Genomic DNA, 19,077 nt, shown 5'->3' on the forward strand with positions numbered 1-19,077 from the left:
CGAAAAAAGATAAAGGGGGAGTCCTATGGATAGACTTTAGTAATGATACTTAAATGGGATCCTTTTTAGCTTTTTATTTTTAATTTTATTAATTCAATTGTTCTCTATTTCATCCAATCACAAACTTGGCATGCTGCATTCCCTTGCCTCTACTGTATTTTCATTTAAATTTGTGCATAAGGATTGGAGTTTCTTTTATTCCATTTTTGAGTCCGATCTATTTCTGTTCATTATTACCTTTTCTTTATACAAAGAACATTATATGGAAAAAAAAAAGTAATGTATTAGATGACGTGAAGAAGGCCAAAAATAATAAGGCCTAGAAATCTTGGATGAGAGTTAATTTTTTATAAAGATATCGAAGGGACATTTTCAAATATAAACTAAACTAAACTTAACTAAACCCTGCACAAGATATTGAAGAATATTTCTATCAACCAAATATCCGAGGTCCCACATGCTACAAGAAAGAGCATACAACTACTCTAAGGAATAACAGATTTAAAATATTATCTGGTTTCTCTCCAAAATATTATCTGGTTTCTCTCCCCTTCCAAGTTGCCCTAGAATTGTTTTGAGTAACCCTTATAACCTTTTGCCCACTTTAAGCCCGCCCTTGATTCTTGAAGGAATATGTTGATTTTAATTATTTCACTGACAGGTGAAGGAAGATTTGTCGATTTTAATTATAGGGGTGTGGGGGTTTGGACTTGCATTTGAAAGGGATGGGACGTTTTTCGTAATCATGTTCGCTTTAGGATCAGGGATGGTAGGAGGATTAGATTTTGGGAGGACCTTTGGTGTGGGGATCTTCCCCTTGCTCTTTCTTTCCCTCGGCTTTACAGGATTGCTTCTGACAGGCAGGCCTTGGTGGTTGACTGTTATCACCTTGATAACGGAAGACTAACTCGGAACGTTCAGTTTAGGAGGCATTTTCAGGATTGGGAAATTGAGGAGGTCACTCGTTTTTTGGAGTTATTGTATCGTCAGGTGATCTCTCATGAGGAGGCTGATTGTTGGCTTTGGAGTCCACACTCTCAGGGTCGTTTCGAGGTGAGATCCTTTTTCAGGTGCCTTTCTGATGGGGAGGGTGGCACTTTCCCTTGGAAGGCTATTTGGCGTTCCAAGGCTCCCCTTAAGGTGGCCTTTTTTGCTTGGACGTCTGTCTTGGGTATGATTTTAACTCGGGATAATTTGAGGAGGAGAAAGCAGGTGGTTATCAATCGCTGTTACTTGTGTCGTTGCGATGAGGAGACAGTGGATCACCTTTTGTTGCATTGCAGTATGGCCAGAGTTTGTTGGGATTTGATGATTGGGTTATTTGGGGTTCCCTCGGTTATGCCCTGTTCCTCTAGAGGGTTGATTGAGGCTTGGAGAGGTGTCTTTGTTGGGGCGCTCATCCGGGATGCTTGGAGGGCTTCCCCTCTCTGGGTTTGGTGGTGCATTTGGCTCGAGAGGAATCGAAGATATTTCGATGGCAAGGAGAAACCCATTTCTATGCTTAAGTTTTCTATTATTTCTACTTTCTTTTGTTGGGTCTCGGGGAGAGATATATCGTTCTGTTGAGGAGATTATTATTATTTTTGGCCTCTTTGAAGGCTTGAGGCTCTTTATGGTTTTTTCATCTTGTTTCCTTGGGTTTCGCTCCCCTTTGAGCGCTTTTTTATAAAATTCTTACTTATCAAAAAAAAAAAAAATTATAGGCAGATGTTCACTTTACTCCGAATTTTAGAGGAAGCGACTAGTGATGACTCCATGACACTTTTTAGAGGAAGTGACTAGTGATTGCTTTATAATGCTTTTGTTGATATTATGTTCTAGACTACTAGTGAGTTGATTTGTTGTATCAGGTAAATTTTTGGCTTGTTGATTGTTTTGCCCAATCCTTAGCCAGTTTATTTCTTCTAGACAAATTAGGAGACCTCTTGTGGAGATCATGGTTCTAAGCTTTTCCTATATAAAGCTTATATTTCCTTTTTTCCAAAAGAAAAATTCCCAAAGATTGTAACTTATGATTTGCTCAAGGATCCTCTCATTCTGCTAGACTACCTGTTCCCTTGTATTAATATATTGGCAGCTGGAGCCAAGTATTGCCTGAATAATCTGCAGTAAGATGGTGGTCAGCCATACCTGTGTTGTTAGATAGGGTTTTGAAACACACTGGTGAGGCACTTGAAATTTTTGAAAGGGAGCGAACAAGTTGGGTTATTGCTGACCAAATTGTGCTGGTGTGGAATTAATGTTATTAGCTGGTTTTATGATATATGGATTGTTAATTGTTTTAACGAAATATGTGTAAAAGAAGTAAAACTATTTGGTAAGTGAGGGTGGTGGGACTTGGGTGGGGCTAACCTGAGCAACCCGAGTCCCGCCTAAAAATTTCACTAGTGCGGGCAAGATACTTGGGACACTTGGTCTGGGTTTAAATTTTAGAATCCGAATATATTTTGTGCAAGATTTGGACAAAAGTCTTACTAACCCAAGGAACCTGAGGAATTCGTAATACCAAAAAAATTATATAATTTTTTATTTTTATTTTTAATGTTTCACGCTGTTTATTTTAAATAAAGTTAAAACTCGATGAAAATTTATAATAATTGAATTATAGTTATGGAAACAAAATATTAAAGAATATAAGATTTTGAATTCTTTCCAAATTTTAATAAGAACAATTTTATCAAGGTCTACAAGTTTTAATAAGGCTCTGTTGGGCAAATGGCTGTGGAGATTTGGGAGCGAGAGGACAAAATTATGGAGGCGAGTTTTTCTTGTCAATTCAGGGAGGGAGATGGAGGGTGGCTATCTAGGGAGGCGAGAGCTTCAGTGGGTATGGGACATTGGAAACTCATTCGGAAGGGTTGTTGGGATGAGTTTCCAAACGCATCCGGTTCAGAGTTAGGAGCGGGAGGCATATTAGATTTTGGGAGGATCGATGGTGTGGGGACTTTGTGTTGGCTCGTAGATTTCCTTGTCTCTTCAGGTTTGCTGTGAACAAACATGTTGCAGTTGCTGACAGTTATTGGCTTGATAATGGAAGGGTGTCTTGGGATGTGCAGTTTCACAGACAGTTCCATGATTGGGAGCTTTTGGAGGTCTCAGATTTCCTTGCTATCATCTACCACCAGGTGGTGGAGGGTGTGGGTATAGATGAGATGGTGTGGAAGGGATCATTCAGAGGGGTGTTTGAGTTTAGATTCTTTTACCAGAGCCTTATGGAGATCCCTGACCCTTCTTTCCCTTGGAGAGCTATTTGGAAGGCAAAAGCCCCCTTCAAGGTGGCTTTCTTTGCATATCTGCTGCCCTCGGAAGCATCCTCACTCTCGACAACCTTAGAAGGAGACGCCAGGTTGTGGTGAACTGGTGTTGCATGTGTAAGAAGTCGGGGGAATCTGTGAACCACCTTCTGCTTGACTGCCTTGTGGTGATGGATATTTGGGTTATATTCTTGGGTTATAGTGGAGAGTTAGGGATGCTTGGAGGGCCACTCCCCTTTGTCTTTGGTGGGGAGTGTGGCGCGAGAGAAATAAGAGATCCTTTGATGGGGAGGAGTCTCCTATTTGGTCTCTCAAATACAATATACTGTCTTCTTTATTCTTTTGGGTGAATAGGCGAAATTGTAAATCTATGAATAGTCTTTTGGATTTTGTGGATAGCTTAAAGTTGTTGTGTTGCTGTAGGCGGCTTCTTGTATGGAGCTCTCCCCTTTTGAGTGCCTATTATGAATATTTACTTGTCACAAAAAAGGATCGTATTATACATAGTTTGGTGGTATATACTTTTTGCAATTTTTTTGTAATGTTTATTTATTAGTAGGGTATTGCAATTTGGGATGACCCGAGTAACACGAAAAATCTGTGCTGTATGACACGGGTTGAGATGCAATGGGTTCCTTGGGACTTGGGCTTGGCGCGGGGACTCGTAGTTTGGCATGAGCTAACCCCTGAGCCTGCCCAAGCCGCCCAAGTCCCACCCCTAGGTGGGAGAATTTTAACAAATGATAATAAATGTAAAACAATGTTGATTGGTAAAAATAAGAGTTGATTTTTAATTGTGTTTGGAAATGTGTTGGTACATTGCTGTAATCTGTACTAGTGATGTGTACTTTTTCTTTGTTTAGAGTTGGTAAAGCCTCTACGCGACGAACCTTGTAAAAAAAAAACAAAAAGGAAAAAAAAACCAACTAGGCGGAAGGTTGTGGTGCTCTGAATTTTTGGTTGCATGGAAGTTTTATCTTGATATCTTTAGTTACGCTATGGACATCATCGCCTTATCAAAATAATCAAAGGTCAATGGTTATTGGGAGACATCGTTTATTTTTTTAATAAAAAATCTGATAATTGAGACACGAGACTTGATTGTCAAATAGAGCTTTGATTTAGGCTAGATGAAATATGGAATGGTCTCTAATAAATAGCAAAATAATCTTAGATTGGGGGAATAGGTGATAAGTTCTTGGTGATGGTCAATTTTTTTTTTACGATCTAATCGTAATGTTCTGGGTTTTCTATTTAAAAGATGTTTATTGTTTTGCTAGAAGCATATATCTCTCTACTTATTTCCATAGTCCGTATGCTTTATGCATTATCTAGGCGGGGTGTTTGGTGTTTGTCGAAGATGTATGGTTTTGAGCATAATAGGTTGAAATTCTATCAGTTATTTTGTTTCTGTTCTGACAGGTAAATTTACCTTGTGATATTGTATATCACGGACTTCACTTGCTTTTCTTGTTGGCTTTGTGCTTGATTGATTCTCCATGAATAATTTATGCTCTATCTGCTAGCAATTTCAGTATGATGTGGATCTGGTGATTGTATATAGATGCTTGGGTTTGCAATGGCTACTTATTATATGATTGAATCAAATTTTGGTAAATTTGCAATGGCTGATGTTGATGCTTGATATTTTTGTTGCAGATGGTTGGACTCAGTTGACCGTAATGATATGGGCGAGGATAATCGCATGCTTGTCCCCAATATCCCATTAGGCATTTCTGGAACAGCATTAGCAGCTTCACTTCTTCGGGATGGATGGAGTGTGAGTTATATTTTTGTTATGGTTTGATTCTTGTTTTTAATTCAATTTTTTTTGACTTGTTCTATTCATTATATATAAATAAAGTTTTTTTTTCCCCATTTAAGCTAGCTAAGATGTACGCCAAGTACCAGGAGACTGTAGATGCACTACGACATGAGCAATTGGGAAGAAAACAATCCCAGGCGATATTAGAGCGGGTATTATGTACATAAATAATTATGATTTTTCTACAGTGAATGTAGTTGGAGTCTTTTGTTACGCTGCAATGATGTGCATGTGATTCTCCTCATGCTATTTCTCCTGTTGCTTTAGATTTTGTTAATTGTATAAACTACTTTGTGTTCTGTTCCTTTGACCAAATCCTTTGTAATTTCAACATCTTTGGAACTGTAAGCCATTATTCAAGCATCTGAAAATCTAAAGGTTATCTTAAAATTTCTTTAAGAATTTTCCCCTTGGGCAGCTAATTGTTATCTTAAACTCCTTGCTACTTTAATTAATTCCCATCTGCATAAGATACCTGAGTTGTGTCGTGTGGAATTGGATAGGTTTGTTCCTGGTCTTGTTTCTCCTAAATGTTAAATGTATCATGAAAGGGCGTTAAGCCTTTTTGATTGCTTTTAAACTTATGAGCTTATTTAAATAAATTAATTCATTCACTGCCAAATCATGATACATTTAACATTTAGGAGAAAAAAAATAAGGAGCAAAAGTCGGAACACAATTTCTGTTAGTGGGAAAACCACTGGGCCTAGTCAAGATCTAGCCAATTTACTATGTTGAAGAAGTTTAAGAGCACAGTTTTATGCCAACTGATTGCCTCAATTTGATGCCTGGTTTCTATTTGCCACCAATGAGCCTAGTTGCCGTCGATGTCTCAGTTTTATTTATTATATATATATATATTTATTGAAGCCAAGCCGTTGTTTGGTCAACCTTGTTTCCCATACTATTTCGCCTTCTTCGTAAGTGATTGTTTCATCACCTTTCTTCGAATTTGAATAAGTTTTTCAAATGTTTAGGCCGTTTAAAACAATTCGAAGTTCGATTTGGAACAGGAAATTAACTGTTTACCGAAAGTGTCGGTACATGTAACTGTCCAAGTGAATTATGTACTGCTGCACGGGCCTCTGGACAACATATGGAGGTGAATGTGAACATTTGTACAGTTGCTTGTATCGTGGTCGAAAACTGCATGTGCTGGGGGATAATGGACAGTTGGACATTTCCAATTCCAAACCACTAAAAATGTTCTTTTAAATTCCATCTAATAAAGTCTCGAATCAAACTAAATCAAGTGAATCAAGTCCAGAACCTAGTCTAAGCTATTCATCCATTTCTAACCTAAATCCCTATGTATTCTATGCGTTTATTACCTTCCTATAAATGCGATTGGATGTTCTGAAGCAAGCTATTGAGATTTTTTGATGCCGTTGCATCTTTAGTCACCAATCTTCACTGTATCTGAAAAATCTTTGGCAAGTTGACTGACATGGACTCTTATAGACATTATTCTCAACTATTACAGACTCCTTTTTTACATCATTGTTTCGGAATTTGACAGTACTCTGAACAGTTACCTTTACATATAATTCTTTTTTCTATAAATATATGCTTTCCATAACCTAGCCCACTGATAAAATGAAAGTAGACATTCTTTTTAATTTGTGTTTCCTGTATGATAGTGTCATTTTATTGTTTTGGAATGGAAGGCTCTGTACATAAATAAGTAGGTGGCTTGTGTTGGACGTTAAGGCCTTCAGGTAGACCCTTCCAGGCATATGGGCTTAGATCTGATGTTGAGTTTGGAAAAAGATCTGGAAAGTACTGTACACTGGGGTTTTCCTTTTAAAACTTGGTTTCATGGTGCACATACTGTGGAATGGGTTGAGTTATAAACATATTTACAATTATATGGCATTCTATTTAATTATAAGAAAGTTTTGTTGATGCTCGCAGATTGGGACGTAAGTTGATTTTCCAATGGGTCTTCAAATGTTTGTGTCTTAACATTGATATTCTTGAAAAGTAATTTGGTGTTTGATATTAGTTATGGAAAATTTTAGTTTTTTGTTGAACATTGTTTAAAATGTAATTGTGATGATTTTGATGTCCCATGTTTGGTTAATTGTGTCAATTTGTTTGATGGATTTCTTCTTGGCTATAGAGTTTTATGTTTTCGGTCCTCTTTTTGTTTATTTTGAAGTTTAGCTTTTAGTATCTTTTCCATTCTTTTTTTTTTTTGATTAGTATTTAGTATCTTTTCCATTCTTGTAAACGGTTTTTTTAGTTTTATTTTTTGGTACAACAAAACAAACTGTTATATCTTTGAATGTTTTTCTTCCTTCATGATAATGTCTTATATTTTTCTAATATTATTTCCTAGGTCTTATATGAGATAGAGGAGAAAGCTGGAGTCATTTTGGATGAGCGAGGTATGTGCTAGTTATCGGATTCATGATGGATACACTTTTACTTTATTAAAATCCAATTCTCAGTCATCTAATTGGTTTGGCATAAATGAGTGTTTGGTTGTACACAAGTGACATGTATTTTTGCTGTATCTAGTGCCAAGATTGGAGAGAGTAGATTTTGATTATTCTATCTATTTTTTGGTAATTTTTGAATTTAATTAACTTGTCTGATGAGAATATTGATATTTATTTACGAGCTAGATAAATTCAACTGTTATGAAATGTCTAAGCAATGGTTTGGGCCTTTTGACTTGACATCCGAGCTGCCAAAATAATGAGATGCTAAGAGAACAGCCTTTAATGCGCATATCATAGTCGTAGAGATTTCTTTGGTATGAATTTAACCTGTTTTGTTTTTCAACAACATGTTTGTTATGGTCAATAACCAGAAAATACCTTTCTTGTAAAATATTTTGAAGTTCTTTTTTTCCCCCCCAAAAATATTTGATGGTCCTCTTCTTGTTTGATCAGATATCTCTGGGGGAAAACCCTTATTTAACATGGGGATCTTTGGTCCGAAAGGCATAGAACCTAGCAAACATCTAACTTGACGATAGACAGCTTTGAGCTTCTTGTTGAACTGTCGTAACAAATCTGCCACCATCTGTTCTTTAGCCAATCGGCTGTTGCAGCAGGTTCTTAAACAGTTTTGTTTTCCAAAGAGGATATATTTTTAGGATAAGTTTAATGCATTTGTGTTGTTAGACACCAGATCCATTTGGATATGCTAGTTGCACATGACAGAACCAGTAGAAGTTTACTTGATGAACAATTGTTGACCATACAAGGTTTCTTATCACACAGTTTGTTAAGTTGTAGATGGTCAGTCCTAAGAGGATTCTGTTTGCAAAACTTACAATTTCATTATTTTTTTAGTTAAAAGCAACATTTGTGGAAATAAAAAAAAAAAGACAAAAAGAAAGAGTTTGCCGTTAAGTGTTCATTTGATTTTGTTCTCCTCGGATCATTTTTAAGGAATCTGTGGCATCTGTTGCTTATGCAGCGGAACATGAGAGATTGGTTGAAGCATACTCTCTTGTCAACCAAAAGCTGCAGCATTCTCTTTCTGAACAGGCTACTTTGGAGAGAACAATACAGGACTTAAAGGTTTGTGATGGTTTGATCATCGTTGAGGATTTTATTATTCATCCTTTGGTCGGTTATTTATGCATGTGTTTCAGGTTGACTTGAAGAGGCATGAACGTGAATACACTGTAGCACAGAAAGAGATTATTGATCTCCAGAAGCAGGTAACCTGGGAGTTTCATAAAACCTTATGACGATTTAGTTCCCTAAAGAATTTGTTTTATCAGTTCTTTTGGTTCCAAGACTGTTCATGCTCTAGTATATGTGTATTATTAGATTGTCTTGCATTCAGGTTAATTACTGTTATTGTTTATTCAGTTATGATCTTCAAAGTGCACTGCAGACTAAAGAGTTATAGTTTTACATCTACTCTGCTTGTATTAGATATATGCTACTAAAAAAAGTCATTAGGTTGGGTTGACCTGAAATTGGTTGCCCATCTTTTGAATGTCGGTTATATGAATGTTAACCTGCAGTTTCCTCCTGAATTAATTAATAAATATTTCAGGTGACAGTACTGCTGAAGGAATGCCGTGATATACAACTTCGTTGTGGATCTGTGGGTCAGGGTTATGCTGATGACGTTACAGCCGTTCTTGCTGTTGAGATAAATACTGATTCTGATGCTGAAAAAGTAATTTCTGATGTAAGAATTCTTATTTTTCTTCATCTGTTATATCCCTAGCCTTTTTTCTGCACAATTGTTAATGTTGATTGTTGATGTTTCTTTTGGATTTAAATTGCAACAGTTGACTTTTAAGGATATAAATGGGTTAGTTGAGCAGAATGCCCAGCTCCGAAGTCTTGTGCGCTGCCTTTCTGACCAGATAGAGAACAGGGAATCGGAGTTGAAGGTTTGAAAAAGAATTTTTTTGTTCCTGTTGTTTTTGTTTATTTTTCGTCAGGGGTAGTGCTTTACGTTTGAAGACTTGTTTTACATTTAGCTTGTGGTTGCAACTATGAATGTCAGGAAAAGTTTGAGACGGAGATACAGAAACATACTGATGAGGCTGCTTGTAAAGTTAATGCAATATTAGCGAGAGCAGAAGAGCAAGCACGGATGATTGAATCTCTTCACACCTCTGTAAGCATTCCTTAAGCGCTCAGAAGCACATCACAGAATGGTTTTGTATTTTATTATTTCTAATATCATATGTTGTTAGTATTTTCCTTCTTATGTTCTCTTCAATTCCTTTGGATAGGTTGCAATGTACAAAAGGCTGTATGAAGAGGAACACAAACTTCACATGCTTCATCCTCGTTCTGCTGAAGCAGCTCCAGGTTCTTTTTGTGTTTTTTCTTATGTTTGTCAGTGTCAATGTTTTATTTTTTTTCCACCCACCCAAAAAAAAAAAAAGGAATTGTTTGCACCTAGCAGGAATCAATCTTGAGACCTGATGCTTCATGAGACACCAGGGCCCAAGTCTTTTCCAAGTAGGCCAACACCTTGGGGTTTCATTGATTTAGTTTTTCTTGTTTTTTACCACATCTTGTTATTGAGGTTGTATTGTTTGGTTCCTAAAAAATTTCCTCCTCTTTTATTTTATTTTATTTTAAATTTTATGCTTTCATCCCCTAGCCCCTAAAAAAAGTGGTCGTCTTACTAAACATGTGCAAGGTACATGAAGTGAAAACTATGTAGCAACACATGCCCACATCTTAAAAGCTTGAGTTGATCTTTGGATGTATATTGAAAACTTAACAATGATGTGTATCTCATCTCTAGCACACACACACATATATATATATATTGTGATGTTGTGGCCCGAATTTTGTTCCGGAACGGGTCACGTTGTGACCCAGGTTTGAACCAAAAATGGTAAATTTTTTGATTCGTTTTTTGGTTGCGGGTCTTGGACCTTGTTTAGAACTCTCTTGGAGCCCGGTACATAAGGGCATTTAGGCTTTGGAGTAGGATAACGAGTGAACACTGAAATTTGCAGGAATGAGAGAGAGTAAGAGTGAGAGCTAGGGTATGGGTGCTGAAACTTGTAATCTCCTGATTTTCGCATAGTCTTTGTGTGCGGCATGTTTACTTTTCTATCGTGATTCTTGATTGTGTTCTTGGGTCGCTGGGTTTTTCATAACATGTATATTTTCTCTGAGATATATATATATGTGTGTGTGTGTGTGTGTGAGGATGGGCCTTGGCACAACAGTAGTGTTGTTCCATTGTAACTTAGAGGTCACAAGCTCGAAACAAGGAAACATCCTCCCTGCATGCGGAGGTAAGGCCTACATACATCTGATCCTTCCCAGACATCGCAATGGCGGGAGCCTTGTGCACTAGGCTAGCCTTTTTTATGTTTAAATAAATATGGCCTGGCAAAAAGACTGAAATTGAAAGTTTAATCAATATCGTCTGATACCAATTGATAGGACGTGTGAAAACACAATATTTTTGTGGCATACTTTCTACCTTTTCAATTCTGTAGGAGGATTGCCATAATCAATTTTTCGTTACTGAACCAGTAGATTTAGTCCCTTATTTTTTATTGGCTACATCAATTCTTGTGGTTGGTCAGTATTTTATGTTTTTGTTCTGTGCCTCAGATAAATGTTGTTGTTTCTCATCTGAGTTGAAGGTATGTTGTCGTGTTCATTGGATTTCTTGAGATGAATGCACAATGAAAAGCATCCATGCAAAGTATATTGGTCCCAGACTTTTGTTAATTATGACGGGTCGATGGCCTTGGAAAAGTTTTATATTTCTTATACGTGTAACCTTTCCCTCTTTCTATAATGCTTGGTTGCATAATAAATCAGATTTTGTGCTGAGACATGGTTTCTTTTGTAGTGGCTGTTTCTATTTTTGGTTGGCTATATTTTATCTAATATGTCGCCCATTCCAACACATCATTTTGTGTGGTACATTTTGTGATGGGTGGTTACTTGGTTTGCAGAAGATGGAAGGAAAGACTTCTTGCTTCTACTCGAAGGTTCTCAGGTACAGTTAACAGTTTTTTTTTTTTGAAGGTCGTGTCTATGGTATTGTAACTTTGGTGCTTCTAACTTTATTATTGTGAATAACAAATTACAGGAAGCTACAAAAAATTCCCAAGAAAAGTCTCAGGAGCGTATGAGATGTCTTGAAGAGGATTTGTCCAAGAAAAGGTATAGTTGATAACTTGATATGTTTCTTCCTTTCTCCATCTTTCCCCTCCGTCCCCCTCCTCCTCTTCGTCCCTTTACTTATTAGTTCGTGTTTTGCAAGTGCATTTCAGTGCTTGAGAGCTGATGAGTTCTCTGGGAATGTTCATTTTGTGTATTTTTAGCTGTTCTTTCTTCATGCCTTTCTTGTGGGATGTACATCATTTAGATCTCCACATGTATCATTTCAAGTTTATCAACTTTCTTTTTTGCAATGATTTTTTGTGTTATTGCATTTTATTTTTTTAAGATCTGTTAGTAGCAGTAGCATATCACCATGTCTCGCTTGAAAGTGGGGTTGGATGTTATTACAGTTTTGTCCAAGAACCTATTAAGAACTTCTTTGAGACTGAACCAGGAAAATGCCCCAAATTTCTTTTCAAGTCTCCAATAGTGGCGTTGATGTGCAATAATATTGGAATAATTGGAGCAATTTAATCGATCTGAATATGTATGAACAGATAATAAAGATAATATTGGTGTTGCATTTTTCTCTTTGGGAAGGCGTATTTTCTGTTGATTTTTATTTGCTTCTGTTAAAGATCGTTGGGCTGTCTTTATCATCTCCGCAATCATAATCTGTGGAGCACAGATATGGACCAGGGACATGAGTACGATACAATATGAGTACTGCCGGGATACATCAATAAAATAATAATACATCAATAAAATAATAATATAACATATTTTATATATATATGAAAAAATGATTATCTGTCATTGCCGTATCCCTGCCACGTCGATACTGTGTCATTGCCATATCCCTACCGTGTCCAACCAGAATAAAGAGAACTTTATACTCCCGACTCCCCGCCATGCATCCCCTAGAGTAGTGCCCGTGCTTCCTAGATCATAATAATAAAAATTATGCGCGCACGTGTGTGCTTTTTTTTATTTTATTATATATATATATATATATATATATATATATATATATATATATATATATATTTTATCTTCTTAGTTGCTTTCAGTGTGATACTGTATCCAACTGTATACCTTTGCTGTTTTTGGGTCAGGAGCGAGATAATATCACTGAGATCAGAGCGGGACAAATTATCTATTGAGGCAAATTTCGCAAATGAGAAACTTGAAAGATTTATGAAAGAATTTGAACATCAGGTGAACTTAACATTCAATATATTTTCTCTACACCATCTTTCCCTCTTCTTCTCTTTATATCCACTCTGTATGTCATAACAGAAAATACATCTGTATTTACATGTGTTTTCTTATTGTTTACTCTGAATATTATGTCAGAGAGAGGAAACCAATGGTGTTATAGCCAGAAATGTCGAGTTCTCGCAGTTAATCGTGGATTACCAACGAAAGCTGCGTGAAGGTTCCGATTCCATGCATCGTGCTGAGGAGCTTTCAAGAAAGTTAACTATGGAGGTGAGAATTACTTCAGTTCTAACTGTTGCAAACAATTTGCCTTGACCATACTCGTTAATTCCCAAATTTCTCCACAGGTGTCTGTTTTGAAGCATGAAAAAGAAATGTTGTCAAATTCTGAAAAGAGAGCTTTTGATGAAGTCCGTAGTTTGTCGGAGAGGGTTCATCGTTTGCAGGTCCTTTTCCTTTCAATTTATTGTGGGTTGGTGAGCGATAATATTTCAACTTTGATTTTCACTTGTGTGTATAATTTATGCAGGCTAGTTTGGACACCATTCAGAGTGCTGAGGAAGTTCGTGAGGTAGTTTAGTTCTTTAAATTCATTTCATGTACTATCTCTTTGTAATTGCACAGCCCATCATGTCATGTTGTTGCCTTTTGGCTTCTGTTTGGTTTGTCATGTATCTAGTTTTTGGTAATTGAATTTAGATTCCCACAAAGAGTAATATCGTGGCATTTTATATTTCTTCCTCATGGGAACTGTAGGAGGCCAGAGGTGCAGAGAAGAGAAAGCAAGAGGAGTATATTAAACAGATTGAGGTGTGTTTTCTTGGAAATTTTATAATGCACTTGGATGTTTCTCCAAGTATTCTATTTCTATCTAGAGTTTTGACGTATTCTGGGTCTTTTTCTTCTGTAAATTTAACATAATTTGTTTCAAATTGATGATATTGAGATTTAACATTGTACAAGTTAATAGAATTTGTGTTCGGTTGATGATAGTGAAATCTGACATTTATGCAGAGAGAATGGGTTGAGGCTAAGAAAGAGCTTCAAGAACAGCGTGATAACGTTCGAAGTCTCTCACTTGACCGGGAAAATACTATGAAAAATGCCATGAGACAAGTTGAAGAAATGGGAAAAGAGTTAGCTAATGCATTGCATTCATTTGCTGCTGCTGAGTCTAGGGCTGCTGTTGCTGAGGTTTCTGCTTTCAAATCTATTGTCTTCCATTAGTGTTTTTAATGGTTTTCATATTGTATTATTGTCAATCCAGTCCTTGCTTAAATCATTTATAAAGACTAGCTCTAATATAATCATTGCATTGCAGGCCCGATTTTCTGATCTGGAGAAAAAGATTAAATCTTCGGAAATTAAGGTATTTCTAGTTTGATAAGTTCCCATTCTGAAATTTGGTAGTGATGTTACTAATTGGCAGCTTTTTGCTTGAGTGGTATCTTCTGCCACTTCCTACTTACTTCAGAGCCCTTGGATTCTTTTTTATTTTTGGTGATGTTTCTTAAAATTTTCTTCTGAAGGGGATCTTGAAGCCATCATTTGAGCAATCTATGCACTGTGTGAGAACTGTTTGCTTTAACATGTCTCTCTATTGTTTATGTGGTTGTAAAAACTCTACTTGTCATTTGTGCAATTGAATGTTCCTTGATGCATTCAGTCTTTATTATGATTGGGTAATTTTTAAGTTGTATTAGTACAAGCATGAGATTAGTGGTAAAACCTTCTACTTATTCCATTTCTATTTTCTCTTCAAATGGCTGGGCTATCCCAACAGTGATAGCCTTCCTTTTTACGTGCAAACCCAGTCTGTCCAATATGATCAGGTCTCTAGTACCACTACCTAGAGATTTCCCCTGCTTGGCTAGCTGTCACACTTGGGTTAAGTGTGATAATAAATTGACCATGGTGGATCTAAAAGACAATATACTTGGTTTGTGTCTGGATGTCCTCTACGAATGGAAGTTATGGTGAGCTCATCCAGAATTTGTCTTTGACAATGCCCATTAGTACGTTGTGCTCCAATTGAGTTATGTTGATGGCTTAGCCAATAATGAATGTGTTTGAGCAAAAAAAATGGTAAAGTTGTACTTTATAAGAAAATCTTGTTTGAGATTTGTTATGTTTTGTAAAAATATTTTAAATATTATTTTCAGCTTACATGTGAATGGTTGTGAACGCCTCTTCTCTTCCGATTTATCTCTCTCTCTCTCTCTCTCTCTCTCTCTCTTTCCGTGACTCATTTTATTTCTGCTTTTGATACTTGACTTTCTAACGCAGATCTCAAATAATGATGGTGAATGTGGTACTTCGTCTTTCCCAACTAATAAGGTCAGTAATCAGAATCATGCTTAGTTCTTAATTCCTCTATCTGTACTTTTATAGATTCACATTTAATTTGTATCCATGTGCTTATGGCTTGTGAAAGATTTTGGCAATTATAATTACTCAGATGTAGAATCTTTTAGCAGAATTTTCTTGGATTTAAGGTCTGGAACTCTGGAAGTGAGAAATAGAATTGATTATTAAGCCTTTTTGGGTAAGAATTATAATCAATAGGGAGCTTCGTAACAAAGATGCGGTCTGAGTCTACTACTCCGATTAGTCACCGAAGTCGTCCATTCTGGTGAAATCCTTTGTTATGTTTTCTTTGTTTTCCTCTCCTCTCTCTTGAGTTCCTCTAATCTTCTGTGATTTTTTCATTTCTTGTTTCCCTTTTCTCATCTGGATGCTTTCATGAGAGCGCTCGATGGCCAGTTGTCGTCGTTTTTGGAGGTCACAAGCCTCCCTCCTGGATCTACAAGGAGATGTGGAATGTGAATCTTCAATCAGAGGGCATATTTTAGGGTGGACAATTACATCACTTCTACTCGCGAATTGATGCTTAAGTCTTACCTTGTTGGGAGATTTGACAGTGATGTGGGGTCTTTTGAGGAGATTAAAGATTAGGCTACGAAGAGATGGAGGATCTCGTGTGGGGTTAGGGTTTCTTCTCTGGCCGATGGTCTTTTGCTGTTTCGATTCTTGTCGATTAAGAAGGCACAAAAGGTGCTAAATAGGGGAAAGAAAACATGGGGCGACGCGTAGCCGTTCATCGACCTATAGTGTTATAGGGTTAGGTGTTTTGGGTTGAGAAAGAAGACTAATCACCGGCGAGTCATCGTGTACGGTCTTCCTCTGCATTTTTGGTGTCAGAAGCTGTTTGTTGCAATTGGGGATTTATGTGGAGGATTTTGGGATGTTGAGGCTTATGAAATGAGCGACACAGAGAGGATTGTTATTACTGTGGTTGAAGGCGGCAAGATCTCGGAGTCCATCATCGTGGAGGAGAGGTGGTGGGCCTTCAGAATTTCATTAACAGAATAAATCGCTCCTACCCTTGTGCCGTTTTCCGAGTCCTGTGCCAAAAGTGAAGGTTTGAGGCCACCTGTGGTGTCAAAAAGAAGGAAACGACCGTCTCGCATTTGTCTTATGAATTGCTCACTAATGCTCCGGATACTTTCCTTGATGTACGGGAAGGTGTGGTGGACAGTGTAGTTGACTGGATGTCCTGTGTTGAGGTGGAGAAGTCCAAGGGAGGTGATGAAGGTGGGATCAGGGTTGAGAAGGGCAGGTCTCTTGACATGATCCATTGGCAGGATTGTGGTGACATGATCCACTGGAGGAGGGTCACCCAAATCTGGGGATGGTTGATCGTAGTCATGAGACTGAAGGTTATGGACGGTGATGTTGCAAGGCAGGATTGTGTTGATATTGGCAAGGAATGGGTCGCCAAATATCGGGGTCACTAGTGAACTGTTGGGTGTCTCTTGCAAGGGCAACCGGGACAGGGCTTTGTTGATTCTTCATGCGACGGTGGAGGGGGAGAGAAGGGGAGATGAAAAAGATCTCTAGAAGGGAGAGTAGAAGGAAAAAGAATCCTTCCTCTTGGGAAAGGGGATAGGGAGCTGAGAAACCTTTGTTGAGATGTGAACTATGAAAGCAAGATAAGGTGGAGCAGGAAGGGGTAGTGCTAGGGGGGTAGGGAGGGGTGAGGGAGAGGTGAGTGTTCTTGTTTCCTCAAGAAGCTAAGAATTTTATCTTGGAATGTCTGCGGTATCAATGACCCGAGCAAGGGGAAAGTGGTGAAGTTGGTAGTGAGAAAATGGGGGGTTCATTTGGTGTGCCTTAAAGAAATTGATTCGATGACTGGTAGAGTGGTTAAGAGCCTTTGGGGGAGTAGGGTCATTGAATGGGAGGTTTTGGACTCTTCAGGGTCATTTGGAAGCATTCTTCTCATGTGGGATAGGAGATGGATGTCAAGGGTGGATATTTGGAGAGAGCGATTCTCTCTATCTTGTGCTTTTGTGATGGAGGTGGATGGTTTTTCTTGGGCTTTATCTGACATTTATGGGCCGGTGGATGATTGTGAGAGGCTTGCGCTGTGGAAGGAGATTAGTGTGGTGAAGGAGTTTTGGTCTCTTCCATGGTGTGTGACTGGGGATTTCAACGTGGTTAGGTCTCCGTTGGAGAGATCTACAGGTGGTCAATGGACTTTGGCTATGATGCAATTTTCGGAGTTTATTGATGGACATGATCTTATCGAACTTCCATTGGAGGGAGCTGCTTTTACATGTTCCAGTGGTAGGGAGGTGTCCACCCTTTCCTGCCTGGATAGATTCTTGATTTCTGGGGAGTGGGAGGAGAAGTTTCCGGACACAGTTCATGCTGTTTTGGCTAGGGTGACTTATGACCACATTCCTTTGGTTTTGGATTATAGAGGATTAAGACACTCTTTCAGATTTTAGAACATGTGGCTTAGAGGGGTTGATTTTCAGGGGAAAGTGCAATCTTGGTGGGGGGAGGAAAGCTTTGACTGGAAAGCTTAGACTCCTGGAAAACAAACTCAAAAGATGGACCAAGGAGGTGTTTAGTAATCTAGATTGGAGGAAGAATAAGGCTCTTGCTGATATTGCTAAGATTGATGAAGGGGTGGGTGTTGTTGTTGAGTCTCAATGTGATAGGAGAGCAGCTTGTCAGGTAGAGATTGTAGAGATTGCTGTTATGGAGGAAATTTCGTGGTGACGGAAATCTCGGGCTTTATGGCTCAAAGAGGGAGACTGTAATACAATTTTTTTTCATAGAACTTCTAATGCCCATAGGAGGTGTAATCATATTGGATGGATTTGTGTGGACAGAACGGTGTTGAGTACAGAGGGGAAGGTGCTTAGGGGGATTGTTTCTTTCTACCAGAGGCTCTACTCTAAGCCTCATTTTGACTCTATTTCAGCTGTGGATAGGGATGGGTTGGTGGGAGGAGGATACGGTGGTGGGAACGTCGAGTTTTATTTTGACTGGAAAGCTTTGACTCCTGGAAAACAAACTCAAAAGATGGAACAAGGAGGTGTTTGGTAATCTAGAGTGGAGGAAGAATAAGGCTCTTGCCGTTATTGCTGAGATTGATGAAGGGGTGGGTGGTGTTGTTGAGTCTCAACGTGATAGGAAAGCAGCTTGTCAGGCAGAGATTGTAAAGATTGCTGTTATGGAGGAAATTTCGTGGCGACGGAAATCTTGGGCTTTATGGCTCAAAGAGGGAGACCGTAATACAAATTTTTTTCATATAACTTCTAATGCCCATAGAGGGGTAATCATATTGGGTGGATTTGTGTGGACAGTACGGAGGGGAAGGTGCGTAGGGGGATTGTTTCTTTCTACCGGAGGCTCTACTCAAAGCGATTACGTTGGAGGCCACGGCTCCATGGCCTTCATTTTGACTCTATTTCAGCTGTGGATAGGGATGGGTTGGTGGGAGGAGGATACGGTGGTGGGAACACCGAGTTTTATTTTGACTGGAAAGCTTCGATTCCTGGAAAACAAACTCAAAAGATGGAACAAGGAGGTGTTTGGTAATCTAGAGTGAAGAAAAAATAGGGCTCTTGCTGATATTGCTGAGATTGATAGATTGGAAGGGGTGGGTGGTGGTGTTGAGTCTCAACGTGATAGGAGAGCAACTTGTCAGGTAGAGATTGTTGTTATGGAGGAAATTTCGTTGCGACGGAAATCTCGGGCTTTATGGCTCAAAGAGGGAGACCGTAATTCATATTTTTTTCATAGAACTTTTAATGCCCATAGGAGGGGTAATCGTATTGGGCGTATTCGGGTAGACGGAACGGTGTTGAGTACGGAGGGGAAGGTGCGTAGGGGGATTGTTTCTTTCTACCAG

General features: G+C 38.3%; 1 protein-coding gene across 2 annotated transcripts in view; it reads left to right on the forward strand.

Moving 5' to 3' along the window:
- The window catches only part of LOC132307992 (nuclear-pore anchor), a 58,345-nt gene that overhangs the window by 7,151 nt on the left and 32,117 nt on the right, over positions 1 to 19,077 (forward strand). For both annotated transcript variants that reach the window (XM_059805924.1, XM_059805925.1), the window contains exons 10-28: positions 4,914 to 5,034; positions 5,139 to 5,231; positions 7,421 to 7,469; positions 8,512 to 8,615; positions 8,690 to 8,758; positions 9,103 to 9,240; positions 9,344 to 9,448; positions 9,565 to 9,678; positions 9,797 to 9,875; positions 11,498 to 11,541; positions 11,635 to 11,708; positions 12,764 to 12,866; positions 13,005 to 13,139; positions 13,217 to 13,315; positions 13,399 to 13,440; positions 13,626 to 13,679; positions 13,884 to 14,063; positions 14,191 to 14,238; positions 15,156 to 15,206. In XM_059805924.1, coding sequence (XP_059661907.1) covers positions 4,914 to 5,034; positions 5,139 to 5,231; positions 7,421 to 7,469; positions 8,512 to 8,615; positions 8,690 to 8,758; positions 9,103 to 9,240; positions 9,344 to 9,448; positions 9,565 to 9,678; positions 9,797 to 9,875; positions 11,498 to 11,541; positions 11,635 to 11,708; positions 12,764 to 12,866; positions 13,005 to 13,139; positions 13,217 to 13,315; positions 13,399 to 13,440; positions 13,626 to 13,679; positions 13,884 to 14,063; positions 14,191 to 14,238; positions 15,156 to 15,206 — 1,702 coding nt within the window. The remainder of the gene's footprint in view (positions 1 to 4,913; positions 5,035 to 5,138; positions 5,232 to 7,420; positions 7,470 to 8,511; positions 8,616 to 8,689; positions 8,759 to 9,102; positions 9,241 to 9,343; positions 9,449 to 9,564; positions 9,679 to 9,796; positions 9,876 to 11,497; positions 11,542 to 11,634; positions 11,709 to 12,763; positions 12,867 to 13,004; positions 13,140 to 13,216; positions 13,316 to 13,398; positions 13,441 to 13,625; positions 13,680 to 13,883; positions 14,064 to 14,190; positions 14,239 to 15,155; positions 15,207 to 19,077) is intronic.

The sequence above is a fragment of the Cornus florida genome, unplaced genomic scaffold (assembly GCF_030987335.1).
Source record: "Cornus florida cultivar Cherokee Brave unplaced genomic scaffold, ASM3098733v1 CherokeeBrave_3.0.0_Hap2_Chr05, whole genome shotgun sequence".
Classification (NCBI taxonomy): Eukaryota; Viridiplantae; Streptophyta; class Magnoliopsida; order Cornales; family Cornaceae; genus Cornus; species Cornus florida.